Here is a 12,110-nt window from a genome sequence, read left to right as displayed (position 1 = left end):
TCACTGGCACATAGAACAGAGAGGTCTGAACCAGCTCACAGGGGCTGGAGTAGCAACAAAGAAAAGGGGCAGCTAACACAAACACACCCCACTTCTTGGTGCAGAGCTGTAGAAAAACAAGATACCAAAACAAAATGCAAGAAAATTTCATTTATAAAGAGAAGCAAAAGGGAAAAAAAGGAGAAAAATACCAAAACCCCCAGTTCTTTAATGGGTCTGGGAAGAGTTTTTCCCCTTAATGCTTCAAATGTTCTACAGTGTTGAAGTTATTCCAAGCTCAGCACTGTGATGTATGATAAAGCACCATCATTTATGTCTCTGTCTTCAAGAGAATTTGCCTTCTCTGTTTTCCTCCTTTAGAAACTGCACTTTTACATATTATCTCTGCAGCACAGACTATTGGAGTTCTGGCTGAAGGAATGCAATTAGCCTATTGCTGGAAATGAATCAATTTGAAATGCCAGAGGTGTTTGGAAAAATGCTACTGGAAATGCCAGCAGTACTGAAAATGTCTTTGGTTTCCACACACAGCATTTACTTAAGGAAACAAAGAGATGACATTGTGTTTGACTGAAGAAAGAAAGAAGTGTGCACCACCACCATTAAGTAACTTGATGGCAATGTCCACATTTTCAAATCAGAAAATCTGAGAGGCTTTAACCCCAAACACACAATTCTACAGGAGCTACAGTCCTTGCACCTCTGGGCTTTTTGAAGATCATAAAATTGCATGTTTTAAGTTAGATCCTGTTTCCCAGTAATGCTCCTGAAGATGAGTTTCCTGATAGCAAAATGGGTGATGAGAGGGGGGTTATAGAAGCTCAGGATCCCACAAGCTTTGTTTTATGCTCAGCTGTCTAACAGTTCAGGCCCAAAGTGTGTAGTGTTATGGACTATGACCCCTCAGAAGAAGTATTTCTTTCCATGGCTATATCCATCCTTTCCTCCTGTCATATTCTGCCACATGCAGATGCAGATACAGCATCCACAAAGAGATCTCATTAAGATCTTGATCTGCTCCACATCAATGACTGTGTCAGAAGTGACTGCAGATTGACACAAAAGCTTTGTATTTACTCTCAAACTTATCCACTCATCCAGAGCCAGCTCCTGGCTTCAGCACCTCCCAAGTTTTCAAGAAAGGCTTAGGAGAAGCACTACCCTTAATTCCTTCAGAGACAGAAAACTGAATTAGAATCTTAACATCCCATTTAGGGAAGACAAACAAGGAGGTGATTACACAACCCTACAAAGACTGGCTTACTCTTCTCCCTTGCTGCCTTGTTTCTTTTTAAACAGGACTCCTGTAATTGCCAGAGAGGAACAGAAACTCAGCACACACATTCCTTGCTCGTTAGCAGAGATGTGTTTGCCTTTTGGGGCTTCCTTCCTAACTTTAAAATAAGCAACAAAAGATGCTCATGCTCTGAGGGAGAGGACTAGTGAGGAAATGGCTGTAGCTGCAACTAGTTATGTACAGCGTCAGTGGCCTGAAAGAACCTCCTTGAGACACATAAGATTCTCCTCTACACAAATATAAACAACTTTATGGCATGACCTTCAGTACAAAGCCAGCCATGACTGTAAAAACTGTACTACAGACTATCCCAGGCTATGATCAGATTAGCAATTTTAAGCACTGTTCCCTGAGTTACATTAATTTTCTTTTCCTGGTAACTCTGCATTGCTTCTTACTTTGAGATACAAGCACACTTTGTGCAGAGAAGAAATAGAAAAATTTGTCTTGCTATCTCCTTTTCAATCAATAATAAACATTCAGGGCACTAGGAAGAGAAAAAATTTCAAGGCTATCAGGCACCTCTATAGCAGCATACATAACCACATCACCTGCAGCTCAAATAGATTCAATCTTTTTCTAAAACTCTGCTGTTATACCTTCCTCTCTTCAGAAACACAATTCATCCAGTTCATTAATGCAGATTGCTGTAGCAGTACATAAACTAAAAATACATCAGAATCAGCAAGTGACACGAGGCATTCAATGTGCTTTTTATGGCAGTAGAGGTGCTGGTAGCAGCAGGTCCTGGAGCTGAGCTATCAGACACACTGGCAGTCACAGACAGCAGAGGATGGCAGGGCATATTAATAACACAAAGCAGGACAGAGACATGGAAGAACTTGAGTTTTTGACTATAAACAGAGAATAAGGAACAATAATGTTACATTCACCCAATGGGATATGTGTGGTTTTAAAAACATTTGGGTTTTACAGACTTTTTGTGAACATATCTTTAAATGCTGGTATTATTTGGGGATGTATTCATTCAATTGACGAATAAAGTCTGTGCAATTTTTTTGTGTTAGTAGTATTGTCTGGCTTTATGCAGCTCTTCTATTTTATTTTCCTGGCACTCAAAATACTAATCATGTATTTCTAAAATTAACTGGGAAATTATGTGCAAAGCCCTTCAGTGTTTGTAAGTGCTCTGCTCTGGCTTAGAGATGCCATTCACATGCAACATTGTCTGGCATTGATTGCAACTGTAACAAACCAGCAAAGGAAAATATAAACAGACCAATTATATTTTCAGAATGCAGAAATTTTGCATGTGTTAAGTTGCACATTTTACCCTTTAAAAATTTTATTTCTTACTTTATATAAATAAGCATTATTTTAATATTTATTTATAATATATTATTATAGTAAATAATATACATATATTCATATTTATTTATTATATATACATAAAAAGCATTTTTTCATATTAAAAGGCAATATTAATTTAATTTGAGGTACTGGGGAGCTGTGGTTTGTTTTTTTTTTTATTAATAAATAATTTGGGCCTAGAGTTTTGGCCTCTGATAATGAAAATGAGGTTTTCAGTGCATTCAACAGAAACCTGAACACAATCCAAACATGGGCATGCTATTTTTAATATTGGATAATGGTAATATTTTAGTCTTGTCCAATATAGTCCATCAGACAGGTAGTTACAGGTGCTGAGAAGGGGGAACAGCACCCAGTAATTGTCAGGGCAGGCCTGGATTTGGGTGCTTGCCCCACATCCCTAGACCTAGAAACTGAGGTGATGTATGGAAGGCAGTGAGACTTTTGGGCACTGCTGCATCAGTTTAATTTAAAAAAAAATCTCTTAAGAATAGTTCTCACAGATCCTCCAATCAAGTTTCAATTGAAACATGCCGATTCAAGCAAAAAGACCAATGTAAAGCTAAAATGAATTGACTAGATCTGCCCTGGAGTCTCATTGGCTTGAAACTGCCTTGCTTATCTAGTGAGATTTACCAAAGCCTCTGTGCTGGAATCACATTTACTAAAGATGCCAGAGTTATAAAGTCCCAGTTAAAAACCACAGTATAGCTAATGAATGAGGGAAAGCTCTCTGTGCATCTCCCTATGCTATGGTCAGGTGTATTAACTGGTTTGAACACAATTAGACACTGCAGGATGTGGAAAACATCTGTGTGAAGCACAAGCTTTAACCAGCTATTTAGTCCTGGCTGAAATGCCATTCAGAGGTCACATTATATTGCAAGAATTGTGTTGGAGACTTTAGAAAACAAGCACAGCTTTCTGTCAAAATGGGTGACTTCAAGGACAGTCAGAGGACAAGGAATGGTGGGACAAGCTCCTGGCTTCCTTCTGTGCTGCATTTAGAAAATCCAAACCTCAGTAAGTCTAATTGGTCCTTAAATGCCCTCAAATTTTACTCCAGATTCCAATTACTTTATATAAACAGCTCAACAATTTATGTCATCATGCTGACTTGCATTAAATCTGTTGTTATGCTTCACTGCTTTACAGGGCTGGGCAGGTAATGTGGCAGAGGCAAGCAAGGCAGCAATGTGAATCTATCAAAATCAGTGCTGTTTTGACTTCACCAGACAAGTACAAATCTAGTGGTAAAAAAAAAAATAGTCACCTGAAAGTCAGTTTTTCAGCTAAGTATGTAAGGTGTATGCTGTTTGTAAGATGACTGATCTGAAGTTTTTCAAATATTAACCATATTTTAAATTATCAGAACAAGGTAATGTTTGCAGATTTTTGAGAAGATAATTTGAAATTACAGAAGGAATTCTTGATTTGCATGTAGAGAGGGATGGTATTTGAGCATATTCATCACTAGGAGAGTAGCTCTGGAAGGAACAGCCTTTAATTAAATTAAATAGGGTTTAAATTGTTGATGTTAACCTTCCATGTGTACAAAAGCACCTATTGCTAATCTCAAATTGCTCTAACATCTAAAATACAGCAGCATCACTTTACTGGCATATTAAGGATTTTAAATGTAACTTGTAATTTTTTTCAGTGAGCTGTAGAACTGCAAACTGCAAATCAGTAAATTATTCTTTCCAGTTATAACGACTTTACACCAACTTCTCAGGAAAATTTTCATATTGCTCTTACATAGTAAAGAAGAGAATAGTACCTCCACTTTGTAGGCAATAAAAGAGAGGCACTAACTTGGTCACTGCAGTTCAGGCAAAGGCCCAAAAACAGTGTAAACTATTTCAAATGAGTGCAGAGACATAAGTGAATATTAGCATAGAATGTGCCATGAACAGATAAAATCATTGTAATGTCCTTTTGCTTTGCTTAGGTTTGGGGTTGTGCCTTGATTAACCCAGCCATCCCAGAAACATGATGTGGCCTTTGCACCACCTATGAGCAAGGACACCAGGAGTTTACTTTTAAAAACAAGATCAAAAGCTGATTGCCTTAGGTCTGAATTTCCAAGTCAGGGAGAACTTTGAAGTGTCTGCTAAAATCTCACCAATGCCTTTGAAATCCCACCTTACAAAAGAGAAGCCTGCACCTACCCCTGAAATTAAAAGTCCCCCATTTCAGTAAATCTTTCTAGCAACAAAATAAATTCATTACTACTTTGGCATCATCGAGAAACTGCATCAAAATATCAAATGAGGGCTGCAAGATCCAGCTTGGCATTTTTTCCATATTTTTACAGGGAAGCAAGTGCACGAATGCTGTGACTCATGTTGGTGCTGTCACTGCAGAAATTACCACTGTTCCTCAAGCTGTTAAAGGTTTGCTGTTAGAGAAAAAGTGAAGAGCTTTTGTCTGAGGAGGAGGAGGAGGAGGAGGAGGGGGGGGGGGTGGCAGGCATGCATGCAGCTCTGTGCAAAGACAGGAGAGTTAGTGGAGTTTACCTGACAGTCTGGCAATCTGGCCCCCTGGCTAGTTGTGAGCCGTGTGGCGGTATGGAGGCAGCAGGCTGCTGACAATCTACAAGAAACTGATAAATTAGACATATATACAGAGAGATTACAGAGCAAGGGTTAGTAACAGCACTACACAGGCTAGGCATCTCAGGGAGAGATTTAGTGAGGAATGTGCTCTTGGTGCCTTATCTGACAAAAACACCTTTTTTCTGATAGCAGTGACATTGGCTGTTGCATTTTTCTCCTTTTCAGAAGGAGCATTGGAAACATTTTTGTTTGTTTTCCCTTAGCACTGACAAATTTTTGTTTAAGCAGACAGCAGTAATGGGCTGTATTCAGGATCTGGGTTTAAACCTTGTACTTATCATTCTTCTGCTCATCATCTGGTTTTGCTCACATCTAATATGAAAAGTGTCAATAAAGCTACTCAAAATTTATCCAAAAAACTCATATCCATATGAAAACAATTATGTCATCTCATTACAACATACAACAAAGAGCTGTAAGAAAGTCTTTTCAATTTCTGAACAATGCTTGTGAGATTGGGGTTTTTTTGTAGGAAAAAGGGAGAAAGTCAGTTTCACTGTTTTGTCTCAACTATTTTATCAATTCCCTGTCAAAGAAGTGTCCACATTAATCACTTGCAAAGCTGTATTATGGTTCCTTATTTATTAAATAACGTAAAGCCAAATAATGCTTCATTGCTATGTTTTCCTGTGACATTCAAAATATGAAGACAGCTTTAGACTGGAAAATACTTGTGGGGCTTCATGGAAGTAGTTGAACAAGGCAACCCTGCTTTCTAAGTCAGTAGTGTTTACTGAGATTTCCAGATCTCAAGATTTGCTCTTTTTCCCTGCAGCATTCTGGCCTTTCATTCCACTGCCTGTGTGATTCAGATTGTCACACATCAGGATCTTTTCAAACATTAGAATCTATGGCTGAAATTCTGAGCCTATGAAAAATTACTGGAGATTATTTTTTGTCTCCAGCAGGATTTGCAGACCTATCATCCTTCCTGCCTGCTCAACCTGATTCTCAACCTCTTTGATGGACCAGGGTTATTTTCCCCTAAACCTTAAAAGCAAGACAAGGGAACTCCACATACTTGGAAAAAATTTTATTTTTTTTTTTCAATTGGTTGCTACTTTAAGCTCAGTGCCAATATTCATTTCTCTTCACGATCTAGATGTGTTTCAAAACCCCTTTCTATTCCTTGCCTCAATCAATGGAAGAACACGCAAGTAACTTGCTGTCAAGAGTGTTGAGTTGACATCAGGTGCCGCAGAGCAACACATCTTCATAGCATACTGAGCATCATATCCACTGTTATAACATTTCCCTGCCATTCCAGCCCACAGGGCCTCTCCCTAGCTCCTGTGCAGATCTGTGCTGACCTCCAGTGGGTAAGAAGCAAGTGTACCCAAAGCACTGGTTTCTTCCTGCTTCAGCACAGAGAAGAAGAGTTTGGAGCTATTTTCTAGAAAAATAACTGCAGAGTTTGTGCTGGCACCAGAAATGGAGTAAGAAAGAATACTCTGGCACTCTCATTTACCAGGACTGTCACTCCAGTCCTCACTGCATCTTTTAGCAGAGGAGTGCAAGAGTTAGCGATGTATTTGAGTCATGAATTTGTTGTTTGTCATTTCAGCACAAAGCTCAATTAAAATAAGTGGTGTCTCAGAAACTGACAGATCAGGCTATCTGCAGAGAGAAAATGATGGCAAAAAAAATTAATGCTTTATTCTAAATAAAATAGTTTGCAGAAGTCCAAAGTAAAGTCATGCCTGACAGGGTATACAAGGTCATCAGTGAGGAAAGAAATACAGAATAGAATGCTGTGTGATGAAAAGGTGCAGAAAGGTTTCACTAATACAGAAGAAATTGTTCTGACAGGCTTTCCCAGAACAACACAAATGTCTGATATATGATCCTGTTCTAATATCTCAAACATGGTGCAAATATTTTATGATGCATCTTGATCTGCTGCATTTGGCAGAATGCTTGAATAGTGAGCCAGGTTCTGGGAGGATTATGCAAGCTGGATAATAATATTTCAGTGAGCATACTCCTTTGACTTTGTGTGAAACACTTTTCTAGCTGGTGTCAGCAAAGCTCTTGCAGTCTGGCTCACGTTCACATCAGGACCAGATCTGGTGATCCACATGTCTTAAGATGACTGAATCGTCCTCCCACATCCTCCAGGAGTGAAGTTTCTGAGGATTATGCTAGGAAAGAGCTAAGCAGAATGCATGTGGCTTACATAGACACATTTCAAATTCAAAGGAGCTTCTTATCTACTTATGTCCAAGGAGCTGTGCGAGAGCTAACTTTATTCCTTCTATATTTAATCCTTTTAAGTATTTTGGAGGATTTATAACACCCTTCTCTAATGTCATGACAATCATAAAATGACTTCTTTCTACTAAGGAATTCCTGCCTGTATTAAGGAAATGTTTGTTTCTTTCTGAAATACTCTAAAGGTTAAAACTCTCAAAAAAGTCTTGACTAATTCTAATGTCACATGCCATAAAGACAAGGTAAGAAAGACTTGTTCGTTTTTACTGAAAAAAAGTAAAAATATATTTTTAAAATCACATTGAAAGAACCCTGTTACTTGTGTTTTTTAAATACCAGGGCCTGTCAGTCAAGCTACAGAGTGAAAGGACAGTCTGTCATCTATGCAGAAGGTACTTGGGGTGCAGACACAGATTACACTTTTTGCTGTGTCTTCTGACACTCCAAGAAAATCATCAATAAAGTTATTAAATACAGACTATCTTATTTCTCCATCATCTTCACTTGCTGTTAGGAAATAAACGACTTTGGGGCAGGGGATGACTTGGCTGATCTCAAGCCCTTTTTCAATGCCATGAACCTATAACAAAGAAATTAATTTTAGTGCTCATTTCAACCAGAGATGGCAAAGAGCAGCAGTTGTACACAGAAATTCACATGCCAGTTTTCACTGAATTCAGCAGGACCTGTGCCTGCAGAGTCTTGTGACAATTTTCAACAACTCCTACCACGGTCTCTATTGGAAATGTGAGCTTTGACTTGTGCTATATGTCAGTCCTGTTTCAATTTTTCAGTTCCTGACATTCTAGCCACTTGCACAAAGATGATGTAAAGGGCTCAGAGATTTCCCCTCTCACAGATTAGCCACTGCTGATTTTCCTTTGGAACCTAATGCCCAGTCCTAATCAGGCTAATCAGCTCCTAGTGTAAGAGCATTTAAAAAAAACCACCAGGCTCAGAGAAACTACATCTGTTCACATGAGCACTGAATGTGCTGCTATAAATTATCTGCTGAGAGCAAATCTCACCAAAAATAGAGTATTTTCCTGTGCTTCCCTTTGGCTCAGCCACAAAAACAACACATTTCCCTGGTGTCACAAGATGTGCTCTGCCCTCCGGTGTGTGAACTGGGTGACTCTAACCAACACAGGTCTGCTTTACTGGGTTATTTGTGTCTGAGATGGGTTTGCCTTCTGTTGACATCAGCAATGTCCTCAGTGAAAAATCTACATGCAAGCATTTCCAGTCCCACCTGCTCAGGACCCAGCACACTGCAATGAACATTTCAGCACATTCTGACTCTCAGTAAATTCCTAATCTCTACAGTGCTCTCAAACAGCAAGACTACTCAGAATCCCAAGATAAGCAAAAAAGACTTTTAACTGCAGTTTGTTCAGTTAATAATTGAAATTTTTTCCCTCTTTTATCTGAAAGGGCAAAATTGAGAGCCAAACAGCAAACCAATCAACAGGTACTGTTACATATTTTGCATTTCTGATATGAAAACATTGGGAAAAATCTGTTCTTGATAAATGAAAATCTGTCAATAAATGTTTATGACCAAATGTGAGACTGAGGCTTTTTCAGTCTGTTAAAACAAACCTTTCCTAGCATCCCATTGATCACTTCAGGCCAACAGAAACTCCTTTCCTAGGTAAAAGTTTTCAGGCTATCTGACTTTGTGTTAGGCTACCCAATGTCAATTGAACTTGCTCCACCAAGTCTGAGAAATTTGATAACATGTCTATGAAGCTGTTATTGAAAATCTACTTGCAAAGAGAAGCTGTATCCATTAATATGGTCACAAATTGTTTTCATCCCTGAAATGTCAATTTAATGGGAAAGAATGAAGGGGTAATAGCATAAGTTCAAAGTACTGGGCAAAGAAGAAATCAGTAGCCTTCTAGATGTGCAGATGTAAAAACATGTCACATCACACAGCAAGACCTACAAAGACAATAAATCAATCCTCTCTGCTCAAAGGTGAGAAACAAGGAAAACATCCAAACCAAAAGACAAATGTGAGATGTCAAGAAGAATGGGGCAGAGGGTACTAAGATGCTTGCCCTCTTTGCAGATTTGTAGAGATGCTTTCAAGCCGCAACCTGACAGGATGAGAAAAGTCCTCAAACTTTTTATCTACAGGAGTGACAAGGACATAAGTTTATACCATTATTTGACAGCTGTTTTCACTTATAATTTATCTTCATATTTTTCTAATGAATGCCAAGAAATCTTTGACCTTCCTCAAGGCCAAGAGGAACTTTAAGAGGCAATAGTTATCAAAGAATAAGAGGGACCTTTAAGAGGCAATAGCTATCACAAAGAACAGCTGGTGAGAGGACAGCTGTGACTTACCTTCAGAAAAAGCCACAAACAATGGCACAGGTCAAAGATTAGAAGTGTGTCTCCCTTCTCCTGCTCCCAGGGTCAGTTTGAGTTTGTAAATAACACAGTTACCTCTGCCCTACACACAGCCCCAGCAGATCAGTCTGTCAGAAAACTGGACACAGCTCCATGTTTCTGCAGGAGGGAGAGGGCTCTGGTGGAGCAGCTACATCTGGAGCCTGGCTGGCCTAACTAACTCCAGCTTGCTCAGACCAGGATTGATTCAGCTTGTCCTGTGAGCCAAAGGAGCAGAGCAGGAGGACTGGCCCTTGTGCAAAGCCATTCTACCACTCCATGAGGGCCAGCCCCATCCTGGCATTGCTGTACACCAGGTGCTGCTTAGCTCCTGCACACTTTCCAGCACCCACATTATCTGTGATTTCCCACTGTCTCAATTCTACCTCAGTTTCATTAAACTGAATAATGGATCACTGCTTGGAGATAGAGAAATGTGTCAACCAAGTGTGTCTTTCAGCTTTCTTCATGGCAAAGATAATCTACTATGAAATTCCTGTGTTGAGAGTGCAAGTACACAGGTAACCCACATCCTAAGCTTGCTATGCAGGAAACCTAATAGCTTAGATTACTTCTAATTGGAGAAGTTGCAACAACAATTAATTCTCCCACTACTTATTTCTTAGTCTTCTTAAAAACTATTTGAAGAATAGGAGATGTGAGCAGGCTGCTGAACTCCCATTAATACCAATATCTATACATTGCCCTAAGATGCAGCAGGATGCATGTAAAATCCTCATCTCCTGTCATCTCCCCATGCTCATCTTCTTTTTCTTGCAAAGCAGGCTCAGGAATGTCCCACTGTTTCTACAATCACAAGCTCCTGACACAGGCCCTCCTTCTGCTCCTCCTCTGAGCACTTTAGGACAAGGTCAGGCAGAGTTAACCTAACAGAGGCTTGCTGTTAAATATTCTCAAGAGTAAGAGCAGGTAGGGAGTTGAACTGCTATTTTCTTCTGGAATTTAGGTAAAGGCTGTCTATCTTGGTGATTTCCTCAGGCAGACTCCTGGAGCATCACTAACCACTTCAGGCCCTGCCTGGCACACAGCACAGACAGCTCTGGTTTAGTAGGTCACTGATTCAGGGGCTTTCCAGAACATGTCACGTTCCTTGGCTATGTCCTAGTGAGTTCTTTCATCTACACAGCAGCTCTGCTATATAGAGTGCTTTTACCCTTAATTTCCTTATTCTGCTTGACTTCACTTGTATTTTCTTTTTAGACCTGAATTATCCAAAATCCAGAGAGCTGTTCCCCTATCAGTTCACTTGTTTCAGTGGTAATGTGCCTGCTAGCTCAAAGTATAATGACAAAGCCATATCCTGGCCTTGCCTTTTTCTGTAGCTCATATAAAGAATAGCTTTTAAAAAAGAAATAATACCTCATTGTTAACAAAATTAGTGAAATGCATTTTTCTCCAGTTACAGGCTGAGAACATTAAGAGGTTCCTTGTCAGCTCTGTAGCCTTTTTCACACTTTCTATATCACGACGTGCTTGTGTTATTTCTCAAATGGTTTCTGTGAATGCTTTAAATAATTCCTCATTAAATCTACTGAGAAGCTAAATAATGGGTTAGTAAAACAGCAGAAATGGAAATGGCATAAGCTGAAAGATATATCTTCAGTTCCTTTCTTTCATATACAGTTCATAAAAAGCACATTTAGAAAGGTCTGATGATTCATGAAATACTAAAAGACACACACATTTTAAACATTTCAAAAGAGGAAAAGAAAGGTCTTAAAATTACATAAATCATCACATTTCAATCTTGTTGTTTACCATGGAAACATAAGGATACCTTTCAGGTCACAAAATCATCCAGAGCACAAATACTTGCACTATTATATGGACAAAGAAGGGCCTGATGCAAAGTTTGAAGTCAGTGGGAACAGTAACTTTAGTAGGCTTTGGAAGAAACAACATAAGTTACAATTATAAGGTTCTTACACCTCTAAAAAATGCAGACAGGGGGATACTTACAATCTAGGACACTAGTCTGGTTTAAAGAATTGCTGTGAGCTTCCTCCAAACACCACAATATCCCAAGGAATGCTCTATTACAGAGCTAAAATGTCAGCATGTCTAATTTAAACAGAGACTCACTTCCCTTTTGCCTAATTTATGAGGCAAAAGGCACAATATTGAATACTCCTGTGTATTTGATGGCAAAAATCAGCAAGTCATGAAACCACTTCAAACCTTGTCATAAAAGAGGATAGAGATGGATGACTTTTGACACCAACATGGTA

The 12,110-nt window shown here is 39.1% G+C and overlaps 1 protein-coding gene across 6 annotated transcripts in view; it reads right to left on the bottom strand.

Annotated features, from left to right (window-relative positions):
* BICD1 (BICD cargo adaptor 1) overlaps positions 1-12,110 on the bottom strand; it is a 171,877-nt gene that overhangs the window by 6,453 nt on the left and 153,314 nt on the right. For 2 of the 6 annotated variants that reach the window (XM_063154065.1, XM_063154069.1), the window contains one exon: positions 5,149-5,224. The exons of 3 other annotated variants lie outside the window; for them this stretch is intronic. In XM_063154065.1, coding sequence (XP_063010135.1) covers positions 5,149-5,224 — 76 coding nt within the window. Of the gene's footprint in view, positions 1-5,148; positions 5,235-12,110 lie in introns of all 6 variants that reach the window. One more of the 6 variants, XM_063154067.1, reaches the window with a different exon arrangement.

This window comes from Melospiza melodia, chromosome 4 (assembly GCF_035770615.1).
Source record: "Melospiza melodia melodia isolate bMelMel2 chromosome 4, bMelMel2.pri, whole genome shotgun sequence".
NCBI classification, from domain to species: Eukaryota; Metazoa; Chordata; class Aves; order Passeriformes; family Passerellidae; genus Melospiza; species Melospiza melodia.
The sequence above is the reverse complement of the archived record's forward strand: the minus strand, read 5'-3'. Positions and strand labels throughout refer to the sequence as shown.